Raw genomic sequence first — 20,291 nt, 5'->3', positions numbered from 1 at the left:
GCTATAGAAACACCACATACATACAAAACTGTATCAAGATCTGTGAATATGTCTTCACTTGAGCACAGGCCAACTGCATTATTACTGTCCACAAAACGATTTAGTTTTCAGACATACACAAGAGGTTACATTTGTCAAAGTTAAGAGAAACAATAATGCATGCAACAAACCTCGAACCGTGCTGATCTTGGGAAAACTCCATAATGTGCCCAGCTATTTCTCTTAACTGTAGGTTTGGATACCGGTTGTTGCGAAAGTCTTCCAGAAGCCGACTCCGCCCAGAGGGCATGACATCAGACATGCCATAGCGCAACCGGGAAGATGGAAAAAGTGTGCTGCTCGGGCTGAATAGGCTTGAGGCACTACTTGCGCTTCGGTATTTTGCTTCAGCTCCAGGGGCTGCAGAAATATACCTTCCGCTTCCATTGGTTAGTCCTCCTATTGGTGGAAAATAAAACATTTAATGGGCAAGTTTAGCTGTATGATCAATCTAGAGTACTGTGACTTCCCAACTACTATTTGCAAATATTTTCCGTGTCATCTCATGCTATTTCCACAAGCGCCAATCAAATTCCCAACAGCTCTGTAAAACTGAGGCCATATTCAGAGCTGTCTGACATAAGCCTTCTTTAAGATTTCACATTATCCACAGATTCGTCTTTTGTAGTAGGGAAGGTAGGGAAAAACAATTTAGTAGCCCCTGTGAAACTTGCTCTAGTAAATGATTTCCTAAAATAAAAATCCCAAAAAAGCTTAGCCACACTGGAAAGAATTTGCCCAAACATTAATCATTGTTTTGGGCAATCAGACCGAATTTTAATTTCAGCAATGAATTACACAGGACACACACAAATACAAAGGTCAACTTTTTAGTTTAAAGGAGGATAAGTTCATAGCAAAAAATTAGGCCTTGTTTGGGGTGCTGCGTCAGCCAATGACAGTGCAGTATTCTGTGTTGGTATGTTTAGCATTCCAGTCCTATGGCCACATTATTGAGGGCCTAGGTCGCCTAAAGTGGAACGCCAAGAACATCCCTCTTGACATTGTTGCCTCTTGCTGCCCTAAGAGAGTCCAATCAAATAAAAATAACAGCTAAAATTAAAGGGCTCACAAAACAATAAATACAAGTTACTTCCCTTCGGTAATGACATATCTGGTAGAGACATTCTAGTTGCACGTTCCCTACCTTAGAATTTCCCGCAGGCGTGAGACTGGATCTGGAGATTTTTCTTCGAGCAATATGCTTGCGTGTCGGTAGGTGGCGTCTGTCAACTCCGCAGGCGTCGTAGTCATGACGTCGGGAGTAGTATATAGACGCCGCCCTCGTGCAGTGACGTCAGTTTCTTTTAACGACTTTCCACGCCAAAGCGCAGAGCCGCTAAGAAAACTGAGATGGGTGCACCAAAGCTAAGGACCTGAAAGGGAGAATCCCTGTCCCTAGAAATCAGTTCGCAAGTGGGGAGGATGGTTGGGCGGTAAGGAATCAAACTAGAATATGTCTTTATCAGATGTTGTTACCGAAGGTAAGTAACTTGTACATCTGATAGAGACTTCTAGTTGCAGATTCCTTACCTTAGAATAGATACCCAAGCAATAACATCCTCGGTGGTGGGCTGCGAACCAAGATCATAATAGGAAGAGCTGCAGGACCAAACTAGCCGTCCCGACGGACCTGGCTGTCCAGACAACAGTGTTTAGCAAATGTGTGCAGGCACGCCCACGTAGCTGCCTGGCAGATATCCAGAACAGGAACTCCGCGTGCTAACGCAGTGGAAGCAGCATTTGCTCTGGTGGAATGAGCATGAAAGCCCTCAGGAGGTTGCTTCTTGGCCAAAGCATAGCACATTTTGAAGCAAAGAGAAGCACCCATCGAGAGATGGTTCGCTTTTGCACCGCACAGCTGCAACCACCGCCATCACTTTTGTGAACACCCGGAGGGCGCTGGTAAGGCCGAAGGGAAGCACAGTAAACAAAGTGCTTGTGACTTACCACGAACCGTAGGTAACATCTGTGGGCAGGCAGGATGGGGATGTGGAAATAACTGTCCTGTAAGTGCAACGCTACCATCCAGTCTCCTGGGTCCAAGGAAGACAGAACCTGAGCCAGAGTGAGCATTCTGAATTTCTCCTTCTTGAGGAAGTAGTTTAGGTCCCGAAGGTCTAGGATAGGATGTAAGCCCTTGTCCTTTTTTGGTATCAGAAAGTAGCGGGAATAACAACAATAACCTACTTCTGGCACAGGGACCTTTTCTATAGCTCCCTTGGCCAAGAGAGCTGTGACTTCCTGGCGGAGGAGCGCCAAATGATCCTCTGGAAGGTGACTGAAGGATGGTGGCATGGTTGGTGGAGCAGATTCGAAAGAGATGGAGTAACCCTTTCGAACTATCTGCAAAACCCACCTGCCTGTGGTGATGTTTTCCCAGTGGGGCAGGTGACAGCGAATCCTGCCACCAACTAGACAGGAGTGAGGGGACGGACTAGGAGGGTTTGGAAGCTGCAGTGGGGGCAGAGGTGGAATGGGCAGACCTCTGGTTCCCTGTCCAACGGCCACGTGGGATTCTGCGTCCCTGGCCACGCAGAGGCTGAACAGGAAAGGGACGAAAAGCGGACTGTGGGGGGGCGAGGGGCAGAGGAAAGACCGAGGGACTGACTTGTAGCCCGGGAATCCTTCAATCTCCCCAAGTCCGGGTCCGCTTGGCTCCGAAGAGACATGAGCCAATAAAGGGCATGTCCATGAGTGACTGTCTGACATCCCCAGAAAAACCAGAAGTATGCAACCAGGCGTGGCGTCATAAGGCCCCAGCTGAAGCAACCGATCTGCCCACAGAGTCGGTTGTGTCCAGCCCACAACAGATTGTGAACTTTGCTGCATCGCTCCATTCGTTCACAGCTTGGGAGAAGATAGCACACGGGCCTCCTCCGGTATCTGCGGCAGGACTTGCGCAACCGTATCCCACAAAGAGTGGATATAGCGGGCCCAAAAGGCATGGGGTGTTCGCAGACCACAGTGCTAGACTGGAGGAAGAAAACAACTTCTTGCCAAACTGTTCCAGCCTTTTGGATTTCCTATCCGGGGGTGCGGAAGGGAATGCGCCTGAAGAAGAGGAAGCCTGGATAACAAGACTCTCAGGCGGAGGGTGTTGGTTGTTGGGACAGGAATTTAGGGTTGTTCGGAGCAGGCGTTGGTGGCGTGTGATAGCCCTATTCACAGGAGCCCCTGTGTTGGGGTTGGACCAGGTACCCAAAAGGACGCTGGTGAGGGCTTCATTAAAAGGCAAAAGGGGTTCTGAAGTAGAAGCCCCAAGCTGAAGCACCTCCGTCAGGAGATTAGACCTGACCTCAACAGTGGAAAGCTTGAGACCAAGGACCTCAGCAGGCCTACTGACCACCCTGCCATAAGATGCTCCCTCCGCCATGGCCACGGTAGGAGGTGACAGCATGCCAGCGTCAGGAGAAGTATACAGACTACTGGCTTTGCCCAATTCCTGAGTCCAGTCCATAGAAGGGTCATCATGGTTTTCATAAGGGCTCAGGGAACCCTCCAATCCCTCCCCATATTCGTACCCATAAGAAAAAGGGTCCGAATCCGACCTGGGGGTCAATAGGTGCCATTGAAGGCGGCGTCGGTCGACGCTGCTCCAAGTCGTCGAGATAAGAATTGGGTCGACATCGGGAGCGTCGACAATCGACCCGGCGCTGGGAAGGTCTCAAGGCTGAGACTGGCACCGGTGCAGATCCGCATGCGGATCCGGAGGTCACCTTGGGGGCCGGAGCCGAAGCCGCGGAACCCGAAGGTCTCTCAGCCGAACCCTTTAGGCTTGAAGGCGCCGGACCGCCCAAAGATGAGGCGCATGGCTTCATAAAACTCTTTAAGCTAGATGGGGGTCGCTCCGGCTCAGGAAAACTCGGGGAAGCGCAGAGCCGAGCTAGATGCAGACTCCGAGGTCTGAGGCCTTGTGCGTGGACGCTCCTCCCCCGTTGCGTCGGCCCAGCGACGGGGCAAAGTTGGAGAGTGATGGGACTTCTGCGACTTCTTACCTTGACCCGAGGATTTGGAAGACGACAAGTGGCTATGACTCCGCAACCGATTTCAAGACCTTACTCTCGAGCAAGGCATACGGGGAGTCGAGCGCCAGGCGCTTTAGGGGCTGCTCCCTCAAAGCCTTCGGGTGCGTGACCCAACACTTGGAGCACAACTTCAGGTCGTGGTTGCGCTCGAGACACCACAGACAAACCCGATGAGGATCCGTCACCGACATCGTACGATGACAGTCCTTGCACGGCTTGAAACCGGTCTTCGGGGACATTGCAACGCACCAAATTTCACATAAAAACTCGACAAAGTCAAATTCGGCCAAAAAATAGCCAGGGTAGCTCTTCTCCGGGTTAGAATGTGGCGTGGAACGAAAAACCTGACTGATAGAAATGTTTTTCTCATTATCTCCTCCAGACTTGCCGCCAAAAGTAGGGGCTGTATCTGGAGGGGCGGGCATCTCCACTAGCTGGGATGGCCTGGGGCGGTGTAACAACAGGCAGGAGCCTTTGAGGCTGACCGCCAGATGTTACAGTTCCAGCAGGGGGAGGTGAGAAGCACCTAGCACCCAGTGCAGACTTTGTTCCTGGCCACAGAGTGACAAAGGCACTCACCCCATGTGGCCAGAAACTCGTCTGGTTGTGGCAGGCTGGCAGGAACTGGTCAGCCTAACACCAGGAGTCGGTCTGGTATAAGGGGGCATCTCTAAGATGCCCTCTGTGTGTATTTTTCAATACATCCCATACTGGAATCAGTGTGGCTTTATTGTGCTGAGAAGTTTGATACCAAACTTCCCAGATTTCAGTGTAGCCATTATGGAACTGTGGATTTCGTAATTGACAGACTCCCAGGCCATATACTCTTTACGGCTACCCTGCACCTACAATGTCTTAAGATTTGGTTTGACACTGTAGGGGCATATTGCTCATGCAACTATGCCCTCACCTGTGGTATAGTGCACCCTGCCTTATGGCTGTAAGGCCTGCTAGAGGGGTCACTTACCTATGCCACAAGCAGTGGGATGTGGGCATGGCACCCTGACGGGAGTGCCATGTCGACTTAGTCATTTTCTCCCCACCAGCCCACACAAGCTGTGAGGCAGTGTGCGTGTGCTGAGTGAGGGGCCCCCTGGGTGGCATAATACATGCTGCAGCCCTTAGAGACCTTCCCTGGTCACAGGACCCTTGGTACCAGGGGTACCATTTACAAAGGAATTATCTGTGTGCCAGGGTTGTGCCAATTGTGGGAACAAAGGTACAATTTAGGGAAAGAACACTGGTGCTGGGGCCTGGTTAGCAGGATCCCAGCACACTTTCAATAATAAGTAGCATCAACAAAAGGCAAAAAGGTTAGGGGGTAACCATGCCAAGGAGGCATTTCCTTACACTAATACCTTGAAATCCGCTTTGTACCCTGTGTTGGATCTGGACCAAGTACCCAATAGGACATGGGTGAGGGCGTCAATGAATGGCAGAAAGGGCTCAGATGTGGAATCCCCTGGCTGAAGCTCCTCAGTCAGGAGATTTGACCTGACCTGAACAGTAGGCAGCTCAAGGACAAGAACCTCAGCAGCCCTACTAACCACCACAGAATAAGTTGTAACCTATGCCGCAGCCACGGTAGGTGGAGAGAGAATGCCAGTGTCTGGAGAAGAGTCAAGGCCACTGGCCTCTCACAACTTCTTTGCCCAGTCGAAATTAGGATCATCCTGGTATTCATAAGGGTCCAGGGACTCCCCCAATCCTTTACCGAATTCGTACCCATAAGAAAAAGGGTCAGAATCTGCCCTGGGGTGAATAGGCCCCATCGAAGACAGAGGTGGCGTCGGCCGATGCCGTTCCGACTCCAAGCTGTCGGGATGAGGATTGGGTTGACTTCGATGGTAGGCACCACCGATGCCGGGAGCGTCGTCAACTGAACCGCCGAAGGTCTCAATGGTATGACCAGTGATGGTGCATATCCGAGAGCAGATCCAGAGGGGACCTCGGCAGCCAGAGCCAAAGGCGCTGGTGCAAAACCCAAAGACCCCTCCGACGAACCCCCTAGGCCCAAAAGCACTGTATCAGGGTCAGCCTCAATTGGGCAGGGGTCGCACTGGCTCCCGGAAACTCGGGGAAGCACGGAGCACACCCAGAAGCAGACTCCAAAGATAGAGGCCTCTAGCATTGATGCTCCTCCTGCGTAGCATCAGCTGAGCAACGGGGTAAAGTCAAAGGGTGGTGGGATCTCTCCGACTTCTTACCTTGTCCTAAAGACTTTGAGGAAGAAGAATGGTGGTGGCTCCCCGAGCAGTCTTGAGACCTTGCCCTCGAGCAAGACCTGGACCTATGTGGAGTCGAGCGCTGGGCCTTCAGGTGCATGGCCCAGCACTCAGAGCATGACTTCGGGTCATGGTCGCACACCAGGCACCACAAACAGACCCGATGCGGATCCGTTGCCAACATCATGCGATGACAGTCCTTGCAAAGTTTGAAACCGGTCTTTGGGGATATCCTCGATGCACCAATAAACTCAGCAAAAAGAGACTAGGCCAGCTCTCTCCTGATCAGTGCGTGGCACTGAAAGAAAAGAACTGACGTCACTGCGTTGAGGCAGCGTCTATGTACTACTCCCAACTTCATCACAGTGACTACGACACCAACAGGTGCCACCTACCAACGCGCAAGGGTATTGCTCTAAGAAAAAAACTCCAGATCCAGTCTGACGCCTGGGGGGAAATTCTGAACTAAGGAATCAGCAACTAGAAGTCTCTATCAGATACATACAACAGTAGAGCAGCACAACTTTCAAAAGATAGGCAATGTACTTTCATCCCATGAACTACCCAATGGTCGTGTTAGAAGACCTATTGAAAGACACTTTCTGAAAGAGGATAAAAGAACTTCCATGGTAAAAGCACAGATGTGGCTCAAGAGGCAATCTTCTCCTTAATAATATAGTATCAAAGAGAATATGTCAAAGTCAACATGCCCTCCTTCCATCCAAGATGGACAGAAAGCAAAGATGGACGTAAGGTAAAATTCAAGGCTCAGTTCATTTGTAAGCTCTGCAATCCAAATATAGCAATGGCTATGCCCCTATAGAAATATTTAACTATTTAATTAAGAAAAATAATACAGCAACTGTGGTTACTGAAGTTGCTTCTACAAAGACCCTTCATGATGCAACAACAGTTCTTACCAAGATTTAAACTGGATGATGATCCATGTGATGATAAAGAAGGAGGTGGTGTTTGAGAATGACTGGGTCCTTGGCTGGGAAGAGGCATGCCGACGGGTCCAGGTGAAGAGGAAAACCCAAGGCCATTATAAAAACTGTGTCCAATGGGTGTTAAACTGCTAGACGTCCTCTTGTAAAGGTCGCTGCTGCCAGTCAGCGAGTCTCGCCGGGAACCACTGCCCGTAGTAGAGTTTGCAACTGTAACATTTGGGAACGAGAAAAATAAAAAGCATCATTAACTCATGTTAACAAAAAAAAAAAACAAAAAAAAGACAGCAATAATATACAAGTTTTGTTATGCGTTACGATATTTACATGAAGAAGAGTAAGCTCATGTGAGGTACTCATGGCAGGGATGTCCCCCATTGGCCTTCAGATGAGGGGAGAGGGAATCAATATCATAAGAACAAGTTACTTATCTTGAGTAACATTCATTCTAGTGGATGTGCACTTTAACTTCAGATTGCTAACGTTTTGAACCCTAGCAAGTGCCAGACTAGATTCAGATACTTTTCAAGCAATAGCCTGCTAGTAGGTGTAGTCAGCGTACTCTGCAGTGGCTCTGTTCCATCTTAAGAAGCTGCAGCACAGAACCACACACAGGCACCACTAGTGAGCAGACATCAGTTTTCTAATCATTATTTCTGCACCCTCAGATGCAAAGCGACTGGCTCCTCAAAAAGGGAAGAAACAGGAGGCAAGGGATCTGCTTTTAGACAGTCTACAGGCTGTATTAGAGTGGTGTGGGCTGGAGACAATGGATTGCAGTAGGGTGGACTGAACTAGGGTGGGTTGGACTAGGGTAGAAATGGGTGGACTGGAGTAGAGTGGATTGTAGTGTTGTGGACTGGAGTGAGGTGGGGTGGACAGGATTGGGGTGGGGTTGGTTAGATTGGAGATGGGGTGGTTTAGATTGGAGGTGGGGTGGGTTAGATTGGAGGTGGGGAGTTTGGATTGAGATGAGTGGATTAGACAGGGTGGACAGGACTGGAGTGAGTGAATTGGGTTGGGTGGATTAAGTGGTTTGGACTAGACTGGGGTGGGGAGGATTGGACTGTAGTGGGGTGGATTGGAGTGAGAAGGAATTGTCTGCAGGGGGTGGATTGATTGGGTGGGGTGGGAGTAAGACGCTGGCTCTAGATACTGCACTAAAATGAAGTATACTGGGCAGAGAGTGCAGTGCATTCCCAAGGGTTTGCAGAGGGAGAAACAGGTAGGTCTAGTGCTTTTTTTGTGGTAGTGTGGGCGAGCAGTTAGGCTTAATAAGGAGTTGGATTAAGCATTTGTTGTACTCACAGAGGCAATAAATGAGACACACACTCAAAGAAAAAATATAAGACCAATTTAACAGTTGCTTTATATATGCTTTGAACCTAAGTGCAATTTTCAGAGTCTTCAACTGTAAGGAAATGCCTCCTTGGCATGGTTACCCCATGACTTTTTGCCTTTGCTGATGCTATGTTTTGAATTGAAAGTGTGCTGAGGCCTGCTAACCAGGCCCCAGCACCAGTGTTCTTTCCCTAACCTATACTTTTGTTTTCACAATTGGCACACCCTGGCATCCAGGTAAGTCCCTTGTAACTGGTACCCCTGGTACCAAGGGCCCTGATGCCAGGGAAGCTCATATCTTATGCCACCCTGGGGACCCCTCACTCAGCACAGACACACTGCTAGCAAGCTTGTGTGTGCTGGTGAGGACAAAACGAGTAAGTCGACATGGCACTCCCCTCAGGGTGCCCAGCCAACCTCACACTGCCTATGCAGTATAGATAAGTCACCCCTCTAGCAGGCCTTACAGCCCTAAGGCAGGGTGCACTATACCATAGGTGAGGGCACCAGTGCATGAGCACTGTGCCCCTACAGTGTCTAAGCAAAACCTTAGACATTGTAAGTGCAGGGTAGCCATAAGAGTATATGGTCTGGGAGTCTGTCAAACACGGACTCCACAGCACCATAATGGCTACACTGAAAACTGGGAAGTTTGGTATCAAACTTCTCAGCACAATAAATGCACACTGATGCCAGTGTACATTTTATTGCAAAATACACCCCAGAGGGCAACTTAGAGGTGCCCCCTGAAACCTTAACCAACTACCCGTGTAGACTGACTGGTTCTAGCAGCCTGCCACACTCGAGACATGTTGCTGGCCACATGGGGAAAGTGCCTTTGTCACTCTGTGGCTAGTAACAAAGCCTGCACTGGGTGGAGATGCTATCACCTCCCCCAGGCAGGAGCTGTAACACCTGGCGGTGAGCCTCAAAGGCTCACCCCCTTTGTTCCAGCACCACAGGGCACTCCAGCTAGTGGAGTTGCCCGCCCCCTCCGGCCACTGCCCCACTTTTGGTGGCAAGGCCGGAGGAAATAATGAGAATAACAAGGAGGAGTCACTGGCCAGTCAGGACAGCCCCTAAGGTGTCCTGAGCTGAGGTGACTAACTTTTAGAAATCCTCCATCTTGCAGATGGAGGATTCCCCCAATAGGGATAGGAATGTGACCCCCTCCCCTTGGGAGGAGGCACAAAGAGGGTGTACCCACCCTCAGGGCTAGTAGCCATTGGCTACTAACCCCCCAGACCTAAACACGCCCTTAAATTTAGTATTTAAGGGCTCCCCTGAACCTAGGAACTCAGATTCCTGCAACCTAAGAAGAAGAGGACTGCTGAGCTGAAAAACCCTGCAGAGAAGACGGAGACACCAACTGCCTTGGCCCCAGCTCTACCGGCCTGTCTCCCCCCTTCGAAAGAAAACTGCTCCAGCGACGCTTTCCCCAGGACCAGCGACCTCTGAATCCTCAGAGGACTGCCCTGCTCTAAAAGGACCAAGAAATTCCCGAGAACAGCGGCCCTGTTCAACAAAGACTGCAACTTTGTTTCCAGAGGAGCAGCTTTAAAGACCCCTGCAATTCCCGCCAGAAGCGTGAGACTTGCAACACTGCACCCGGTGACCCCGACTCGACTGGTGAAGAATCAACGCTACAGGGAGGACCCCCAGGCGACTTAAAGACTGTGAGTAACCAAAGTTGTCCCCCCTGAGCCCCCACAGCGACGCCTGCAGAGGGAATCCCGAGGCACCTCCTGACCGTGACTGCCTGACTCTAAGATGCCGACGCCTGGAAAAGACCCTGCACCCGCAGCCCCCAGGACCTGAAGGATCGGAACTCCAGTGCAGGAGTGACCCCCAGGAGGTCCTCTCCCTTGCCCAGGTGGTGGCTACCCCGAGGAGCCCCCCCGCCCCCCGCCTGCCTGCACCGCTGAAGAGACCCCTTGGTCTCCCAATGATTCCTATTACAAACCCGACGCTTGTTTGCACACTGCACCCGGCCGCCCCCGCGCTGCTGAGGGTGTACTTTTCTGTGTGGGCTTGTGTGTCCCCCCGCCCAGTGCCCTACAAAACCCCCCTGGTCTGCCCTCCGAAGACGCGGGTACTTACCTGCTGGCAGACTGGAACCGGGGCACCCCCTTCTCCATTGAAGCCTATGTGTTTTGGGCACCACTTTGAACTCTGCACCTGACCGGCCCTGAGCTGCTGGTGTGGTGACTTTGGGGTTGCTCTGAACCCCCAACGGTGGGCTACTTTGGACCCCAATTTGAACCCCGTAGGTGGTTTACTTACCTGCAAGAACTAATAATAACTTACCTTCCCTAGGAACTGTGAAAATAGCACTGTGTCCACTTTTGAAATAGCTATATGTGTTTTATGTAAAAAGTATATATGCTATTGTGATTATTCAAAGTTCCTTAAGTACTTACCTGCAATACCTTTCAAATGAGATATTACATGTAGAATTTGAACCTGTGGTTCTTAAAATAAACTAAGAAAAGATATTTTTCTATACAAAAACCTATTGGCCTGGAATTGTCTCCGAGTGTGTGTTCCTCATTTATTGCCTGTGTGTATGTACAACAAATGCTTAACACTACTCCTTTAATAAGCCTACTGCTCGACCACACTACCACAAAATAGAGCATTAGTATTATCTCTTTTTGCCACTATCTTACCTCTAAGGGGAACCCTTGGACTCTGTGCATACTATTCCTTACTTTGAAATAGTGCATACAGAGCCAACTTCCTACATAAATGTTAACCTATGGGATGAAAACACGAATGCGTTTTCACAGGTTTTCACATTCTACTTAGGATCCCAATCTTCAGGGTTTTAGAACGGCACCAGGCAAGGTTCAGGTTACTGACAAGAGCACACCAACAGCAACATGGGGCAACTGGGTGCAGAAGTCAAAGACTGAGGAGGTGCCCAATGTTAAGCAATGTATACTGAGGGGTGGGGTGGTGAGAGGGGTGTACACAAGGCAGCACCAAACAAACCCTCAGCGGAACAGGGGCGGCCGGGTGCAGAGTATCAACAGTGTCGGGTGCCTATCCAATGGAGATGGGGGGTATCCGCTGAAACATGGCTTACAGGTGAGTAAAGCGGAGTCAAGGGTCGATCTCCTGGAGTTGAGGAAAGTAGAAGGGCGCCACAAGGCAGCACCAAACTTGTAACCTCAGCAGCACAGGGGCAGCCGGGTGCAGTGTGCCAACACAACATCGGGCGCCCAATGTTATTCAAAGGAGAAGATGACTTTCAGAAACAGGCTGCAGAATCTGGCCAGGAGAGGTCAACCCACAGCTGCCCAGGTAGGTTGAGATACCAGAGGTCATAAGGACACCAGTGGTCAGGCTCCCCAAGGCCCAGGGGCTCCAGGTGTAGGGGTGTCTTTTGGCATCAGAAACAGCTTACCAGGCAGGCCGCAGTCAGGGGGGAGTCCTCTGGATTAGGCTGCAGGTGTCACAGTGGAGTCCGGCAGGGGTCAGCCCACTGTGGACTCTTGGTCAGGAGCGCTTGGGAACCTTCATTGACTGGTGGGCCACTTGGACTGGGGGCATCTGGTACAGAGAGGGTTCCAGACAACGGTTTCATGGTTCCTCAGGCAGACTTCTTTAGAGATGGTTTCTTCTGGGCAGGTTTGCTGTCCACAGGAGTTCCCTTGGTCTTTATCAAGTGCAGGCAGTCATCCCAAGGCTTTGGAGGTCGCTGGACTGCAGGACAGTTGTCTTCTCTGTGCAGGTTCTTTGAAGGTTGCAGACAGGCTGATAGGGCTGGGGCCAAGTCAGTTGGTGTCTTCAGTCTTCTTTGCTGGGGCCGCTTCTGTGCGGTCTGGCTCTTAGGTCAACACAGATCTCATTCTGTGTTCAGGGGGGCACCTAAATACTGATTTTAGGGGCGTTACAAGGAGTGCCAGGTTGTAATGGATTACCACCTGGCCTTTAGGGTGCCTACACCCTTCCTATGACCACTTCCTTTGCAAAGTGGCATAGCCCTTGTAGGGAGCTGGCTTGGTGTGTGGTGAGCACCTATGATGTTATCACCTTATACCAGATTCAGGTATCCCCCATTAGTAGGCAATGTCTAGGAAGCCAGGCTCTCTAGAGGTAGCTGTGAATGAGCAGGCAAAACTTATCTAGGAGACATGCAAAGCTTATGCAATACCACTACAGTCACACCACACTTCCACACATGAAAGAACCATGTAGTGTTACAAAAATAAAGGTACTTTGTTATAGTAACACAAACAATATAGGCAATAAACCTTAAATGGAGGAAAGCACTTATGTACACATTAGCAATCACTGAACAGCATAGAAAGCTAGGCATTGGAAAAAGCAATAGCAAACAGTGAGGGCCTAGGGGTGGACCAAACCATGTACTACTGTAATGTGAAAGGCAGTTCCCCACCCAAGGAATTGGAATCAGTAGAAGGGAGCTAGAGGAACTAGGCACCCCAAGAGGTGAGTACCAGAGTGACCCCCAGCGACCAAGAGAGCAGAGGTAAGTACTTGGTGTAAGGAAATGCCTCCTTGGCATGGTTGCCCCCTGACTTTTTGCCTTTGCTGATGCTATGTTTACAATTGAAAGTGTGCTGAGGCCTGCTAACCAGGCCCCAGCACCAGTGTTCTTTCCCTAACCTGTACTTTTGTATCCACAATTGGCAGACCCTGGCATCCAGATAAGTCCCTTGTAACTGGTACTTCTAGTACCAAGGGCCCTGATGCCAAGGAAGGTCTCTAAGGGCTGCAGCATGTCTTATGCCACCCTGGAGACCTCTCACTCAGCACAGACACACTGCTTGCCAGCTTGTGTGTGCTAGTGAGGACAAAACGAGTAAGTCGACATGGCACTCCCCTCAGGGTGCCATGCCAGCCTCTCACTGCCTATGCAGTATAGGTAAGACACCCCTCTAGCAGGCCTTACAGCCCTAAGGCAGGGTGCACTATACCATAGGTGAGGGTACCAGTGCATGAGCACTGTACCCCTACAGTGTCTAAGCAAAACCTTAGACATTGTAAGTGCAGGGTAGCCATAAGAGTATATGGTCTGGGAGTCTGTCAAAACACGAACTCCACAGCACCATAATGGCTACACTGAAAACTGGGAAGTTTGGTATCAAACTTCTCAGCACAATAAATGCACACTGATGCCAGTGTACATTGTATTGCAAAATACACCCCAGAGGGCACCTTAGAGGTGCCCCCTGAAACTTAACCGACTATCTGTGTAGGCTGACTAGTTCCAGCAGCCTGCCACACTAGAGACATGTTGCTGGCCCCATGGGGAGAGTGCCTTTGTCACTCTGAGGCCAGTAACAAAGCCTGCACTGGGTGGAGATGCTAACACCTCCCCCAGGCAGGAGCTGTAACACCTGGCGGTGAGCCTCAAAGGCTCACCCCTTTGTCACAGCACCGCAGGACACTCCAGCTAGTGGAGTTGCCCGCCCCCTCCGGCCCCGGCCCCCACTTTTGGCGGCAAGGCCGGAGAAAATAATGAGAATAACAAGGAGGAGTCACTGGCCAGTCAGGACAGCCCCTAAGGTGTCCTGAGCTGAGGTGACTCTAACTTTTAGAAATCCTCCATCTTGCAGATGGAGGATTCCCCCAATAGGGTTAGGATTGTGACCCCCTCCCCTTGGGAGGAGGCACAAAGAGGGTGTACCCACCCTAAGGGCTAGTAGCCATTGGCTACTAACCCCCCAGACCTAAACACGCCCTTAAATTTAGTATTTAAGGGCTACCCTGAACCCTAGAAAATTAGATTCCTGCAAACTACAAGAAGGAAGACTGCCTAGCTGAAAACCCCTGCAGAGGAAGACCAGAAGACGACAACTGCCTTGGCTCCAGAAACTCACCGGCCTGTCTCCTGCCTTCCAAAGAACTCTGCTCCAGCGACGCCTTCCAAGGGACCAGCGACCTCTGAATCCTCTGAGGACTGCCCTGCTTCGAAAAGGACAAGAAACTCCCGAGGACAGCGGACCTGCTCCAAAAAGACTGCAACTTTGTTTCAAGGAGCAGCTTTAAAGACCCTGCAATCTCCCCGCAAGAAGCGTGAGACTTGCAACACTGCACCCGGCGACCCCGACTCGGCTGGTGGAGAACCAACACCTCAGGGAGGACCCCCGGACTACTCTACGACTGAGTACCAAAACCTGTCCCCCCTGAGCCCCCACAGCGCCGCCTGCAGAGGGAATCCCGAGGCTTCCCCTGACCGCGACTCTCTGAAACCTAAGTCCCGACGCCTGGAAGAGACCCTGCACCCGCAGCCCCCAGGACCTGAAGGACCGGACTTTCACTGGAGAAGTGACCCCCAGGAGTCCCTCTCCCTTGCCCAAGTGGAGGTTTCCCCGAGGAAGCCCCCCCCTTGCCTGCCTGCAGCGCTGAAGAGATCCGTTGATCTCTCATAGACTAACATTGCAAACCCGACGCTTGCTTCTACACTGCACCCGGCCGCCCCCGCGCTGCTGAGGGTGAAATTTCTGTGTGGGCTTGTGTCCCCCCCGGTGCCCTACAAAACCCCCCTGGTCTGCCCTCCGAAGACGCGGGTACTTACCTGCAAGCAGACCGGAACCGGGGCACCCCCTTCTCTCCATTCTAGCCTATGCGTTTTGGGGCACCACTTTGGACTCTGCACCTGACCGGCCCTGAGCTGCTGGTGTGGTGACTTTGGGGTTGCTCTGAACCCCCAACGGTGGGCTACCTTGGACCAAGAACTGAACCCTGTAAGTGTCTTACTTACCTGGTAAAACTAACAAAAACTTACCTCCCCCAGGAACTGTGAAAATTGCACTAAGTGTCTGTAGGAAGTTGGCTCTGTATGTGCTATTTCAAAGTAAGGAATAGCATGCACAGAGTCCAAGGGTTCCCCTTTAGAGGTAAAATAGTGGTAAAAATAGATAATACTAATGCTCTATTTTGTGGTAGTGTGGTCGAGCAGTAGGCTTATCCAAGGAGTAGTGTTAAGCATTTGTTGTACATACACATAGACAATAAATGAGGTACACACACTCAGAGACAAATCCAGCCAATAGGTTTTTATATAGAAAAATATCTTTTCTTAGTTTATTTTAAGAACCACAGGTTCAAATTCTACATGTAATATCTCATTCGAAAGGTATTGCAGGTAAGTACTTTAGGAACTTCAAATCATCAAAATTGCATGTATACTTTTCAAGTTATTCACAAATAGCTGTTTTAAAAGTGGACACTTAGTGCAATTTTCACAGTTCCTAGGGGAGGTAAGTATTTGTTAGGTTAACCAGGTAAGTAAGACACTTACAGGGCTTAGTTCTTGGTCCAAGGTAGCCCACCGTTGGGGGTTCAGAGCAACCCCAAAGTCACCACACCAGCAGCTCAGGGCCGGTCAGGTGCAGAGTTCAAAGTGGTGCCCAAAACACATAGGCTAGAATGGAGAGAAGGGGGTGCCCCGGTTCCGGTCTGCTTGCAGGTAAGTACCCGCGTCTTCGGAGGGCAGACCAGGGGGGTTTTGTAGGGCACCGGGGGGGACGCAGGCCCACACAGAAATTTCACCCTCAGCAGCGCGGGGGCGGCCGGGTGCAGTGTAGAAACAAGCGTCGGGTTTGTAATGGAAGTCAATGGGAGATCTAGGGATCTCTTCAGCGCTGCAGGCAGGCAAGGGGGGGGTTCCTCGGGGAAACCTCCACTTGGTCAAGGGAGAGGGACTCCTGGGGGTCACTCCTCCAGTGAAAGTCCGGTCCTTCAGGTGCTGGGGGCTGCGGGTGCAGGGTCTCTCCCAGGTGTCGGGACTTAGGATTCGAAGAGTCGCGGTCAGGGGAAGCCTCGGGATTCCCTCTGCAGGCGGCGCTGTGGGGGCTCAGGGGGGACAGGTTTTTGTACTCACAGTCTTAGAGTAGTCCTGGGGTCCCTCCTGAGGTGTTGGATCGCCACCAGCCGAGTCGGGGTCGCCGGGTGCAGTGTTGCAAGTCTCACGCTTCTTGCGGGGAGCTTGCAGGGTTCTTTAAAGCTGCTGGAAACAAAGTTGCAGCTTTTTCTTGGAGCAGGTCCGCTGTCCTCGGGAGTTTCTTGTCTTTTCGAAGCAGGGGCAGTCCTCAGAGGATGTCGAGGTCGCTGGTCCCTTTGGAAGGCGTCGCTGGAGCAGGATCTTTGGAAGGCAGGAGACAGGCCGGTGAGTTTCTGGAGCCAAGGCAGTTGTCGTCTTCTGGTCTTCCTCTGCAGGGGTTTTCAGCTAGGCAGTCCTTCTTCTTGTAGTTGCAGGAATCTAATTTTCTAGGGTTCAGGGTAGCCCTTAAATACTAAATTTAAGGGCGTGTTTAGGTCTGGGGGGTTAGTAGCCAATGGCTACTAGCCCTGAGGGTGGGTACACCCTCTTTGTGCCTCCTCCCAAGGGGAGGGGGTCACAATCCTAACCCTATTGGGGGAATCCTCCATCTGCAAGATGGAGGATTTCTAAAAGTTAGAGTCACTTCAGCTCAGGACACCTTAGGGGCTGTCCTGACTGGCCAGTGACTCCTCCTTGTTGCTTTCTTTGTTCCCTCCAGCCTTGCCGCCAAAAGTGGGGGCCGTGGCCGGAGGGGGCGGGCAACTCCACTAAGCTGGAGTGCCCTGCTGGGCTGTGACAAAGGGGTGAGCCTTTGAGGCTCACCGCCAGGTGTCACAGCTCCTGCCTGGGGGAGGTGTTAGCATCTCCACCCAGTGCAGGCTTTGTTACTGGCCTCAGAGTGACAAAGGCACTCTCCCCATGGGGCCAGCAACATGTCTCTAGTGTGGCAGGCTGCTGGAACTAGTCAGCCTACACAGCTAGTTGGTTAAGTTTCAGGGGGCACCTCTAAGGTGCCCTCTGTGGTGTATTTCACAATAAAATGTACACTGGCATCAGTGTGCATTTATTGTGCTGAGAAGTTTGATACCAAACTTCCCAGTTTTCAGTGTAGCCATTATGGTGCTGTGGAGTTCGTGTAACACAGACTCCCAGACCATATACTCTTATGGCTACCCTGCACTTACAATGTCTAAGGTTTTGTTTAGACACTGTAGGGGCACAGTGCTCATGCACTGGTACCCTCACCTATGGTATAGTGCACCCTGCCTTAGGGCTGTAAGGCCTGCTAGAGGGGTGTCTTACCTATACTGCATAGGCAGTGAGAGGCTGGCATGGCACCCTGAGGGGAGTGCCATGTCGACTTACTCATTTTGTTCTCACTAGCACACACAGGCTTGTAAGCAGTGTGTCTGTGCTGAGTGAGGGGTCTCTAGGGTGGCATAAGACATGCTGCAGCCCTTAGAGACCTTCCTTGGCATCAGGGCCCTTGGTACTAGAAGTACCAGTTACAAGGGACTTATCTGAATGCCAGGGTGTGCCAATTGTGGATACAATGGTACATTTTAGGTGAAGGAACACTGGTGCTGGGGCCTGGTTAGCAGGGTCCCAGCACACTTCTCAGTCAAGTCAGCATCAGTATCAGGCAAAAAGTGGGGGGTAACTGCAACAGGGAGCCATTTCTTTACAGTGTCCACTTTTGAAATAGCTATTTGTCAATAACTTGAAAAGTATACATGCAATTGAAATGATTCAAGGTTCCTAATGTACTTACCTGCAATACCTTTCAAACAAGATATTACATGTTAAATTTGAACCTGTGGTTCTTAAAATAAACTAAGAAAAGATATTTTTCTATAACAAAACCTATTGGCTGGATTTGTCTCTGAGTGTGTGTACCTCATTTATTGTCTATGTGTATGTACAACAAATGCTTAACACTACTCCTTGGATAAGCCTACTGCTCGACCACACTACCACAAAATAGAGCATTAGTATTATCTATTTTTACCACTATTTTACCTCTAAGGGGAACCCTTGGACTCTGTGCATGCTATTCCTTACTTTGAAATAGCACATACAGAGCCAACTTCCTACATTGGTGGATCAGCGGTGGGGTACAAGACTTTGCATTTGCTGGACTACTCAGCCAATACCTGATCACACGACAAATTCCAAAATTGTCATTAGAAATTGATTTTTGCAATTTGAAAAGTTTTCTAAATTCTTAAAAGACCTGCTAGGGCCTTGTGTTAGATCCTGTTTAGCATTTCTTTTAGAGTTTAAAAGTTTGTAAAAGTTTGAATTAGATTCTAGAACCAGTTGTAGATTCTTAAAAAGTATTCCAACTTTTAGAAGCAAAATGTCTAGCACAGATGTGACTGTGGTGGAACTCGACACCACACCTTACCTCCATCTTAAGATGAGGGAGCTAAGGTCACTCTGTAAAATAAAGAAAATAACAATGGGCCCCAAACCTACCAAAATACAGCTCCAGGAGCTTTTGGCAGAGTTTGAAAAGGCCAACCCCTCTGAGGGTGGCAACTCAGAGGAAGAGGATAGTGACTTGGAGGAAAATTCCCCCCTACCAGTCCTATCTAGGGAGAACAGGGTCTCTCAAACCCTGACTCCAAAAATAATAGTCAGAGATGCTGGTTCCCTCACAGGAGAGACCAACACCTCTGAAATCACTGAGGATAACTCCAGTGAAGAGGACATCCAGTTAGCCAGGATGGCCAAAAGATTGGCTTTGGAAAGACAGATCCTAGCCATAGAGATGGAAAGACAAGAGATGGGCCTAGGACCCATCAATGGTGGCAGCAACATAAATAGGGTCAGAGATTCTCCTGACATGTTGAAAATCCCTAAAGGTATTGTAACTAAATATGAAGATGGTGATGACATCACCAAATGGTTCACAGCTTTTGAGAGGGCTTGTGTAACCAGAAAAGTGAACAGATCTCACTGGGGTGCTCTCCTTTGGGAAATGTTCACAGGAAAGTGTAGGGATAGACTCCTCACACTCTCTGGACAAGATGCAGAATCTTATGACCTCATGAAGGGTACCCTGATTGAGGGCTTTGGATTCTCCACTGAGGAGTATAGGATTAGATTCAGGGGGGCTCAAAAATCCTCGAGCCAGACCTGGGTTGACTTTGTAGACTACTCAGTAAAAACACTAGATGGTTGGATTCAAGGCAGTGGTGTAAGTAATTATCATGGGCTGTACAATTTATTTGTGAAAGAACACCTGTTAAGTAATTGTTTCAATGATAAACTGCATCAGCATCTGGTAGACCTAGGACCAATTTCTCCCCAAGAATTGGGAAAGAAGGCGGACCATTGGGTCAAGACTAGGGTGTCCAAAACTTCCACAGGGGGTGACCAAAAGAAAGGGGTCACAAAACCTCCCCAGGGGAAAGGTGGTGAGACAGCCAAAAATAAAAATAGTCAAGAGTCTTCTAAAGGCCCCCAAAAACCTGCACAGGAGGGTGGGCCCAGAGCCTCTTCACAAAACAATCCTGGGTACAAGGGTAAAAACTTTGATCCCAAAAAGGCCTGGTGTCAAAACTGTAGTCAGTCTGGACACCAAACTGGAGACAAGGCCTGTCCCAAGAAAAGTTCCACTCCAAACTCCAATCCAGGTAACACTGGAATGGCTAGTCTCCAAGTGGGATCAACAGTGTGCCCAGAGCAAATCAGGGTCCACACTGAAGCTACTCTAGTCTCTGAGGGTGGGGTGGATTTAGCCACACTAGCTGCCTGGCCTCCTAACATGCAAAAATACAGGCAGCAGCTCCTTATTAATGGGACAAGTGTAGAAGGCCTGAGGCATACAGGTGCCAGTGTCACCATGGTGACAGAGAAACTGGTTTCCCCTGGCCAATACCTGACTGGAAAAACTTATACAGTCACC

The 20,291-nt window shown here is 50.1% G+C and overlaps 1 protein-coding gene across 18 annotated transcripts in view; it reads right to left on the bottom strand.

Moving 5' to 3' along the window:
• Positions 1–20,291, bottom strand: part of PUM1 (pumilio RNA binding family member 1) — an 859,012-nt gene that overhangs the window by 309,254 nt on the left and 529,467 nt on the right. For all 18 annotated transcript variants that reach the window (XM_069224905.1, XM_069224910.1, XM_069224908.1 and 15 more), the window contains 2 exons: positions 7,213–7,449; positions 171–438 (listed from right to left, as the gene is read on the bottom strand). In XM_069224905.1, coding sequence (XP_069081006.1) covers positions 171–438; positions 7,213–7,449 — 505 coding nt within the window. The remainder of the gene's footprint in view (positions 1–170; positions 439–7,212; positions 7,450–20,291) is intronic.

The sequence above is a fragment of the Pleurodeles waltl genome, chromosome 3_1, assembly GCF_031143425.1.
Source record: "Pleurodeles waltl isolate 20211129_DDA chromosome 3_1, aPleWal1.hap1.20221129, whole genome shotgun sequence".
Taxonomy (NCBI): Eukaryota; Metazoa; Chordata; class Amphibia; order Caudata; family Salamandridae; genus Pleurodeles; species Pleurodeles waltl.
This window is presented reverse-complemented; position numbering and strand designations above follow the sequence as displayed.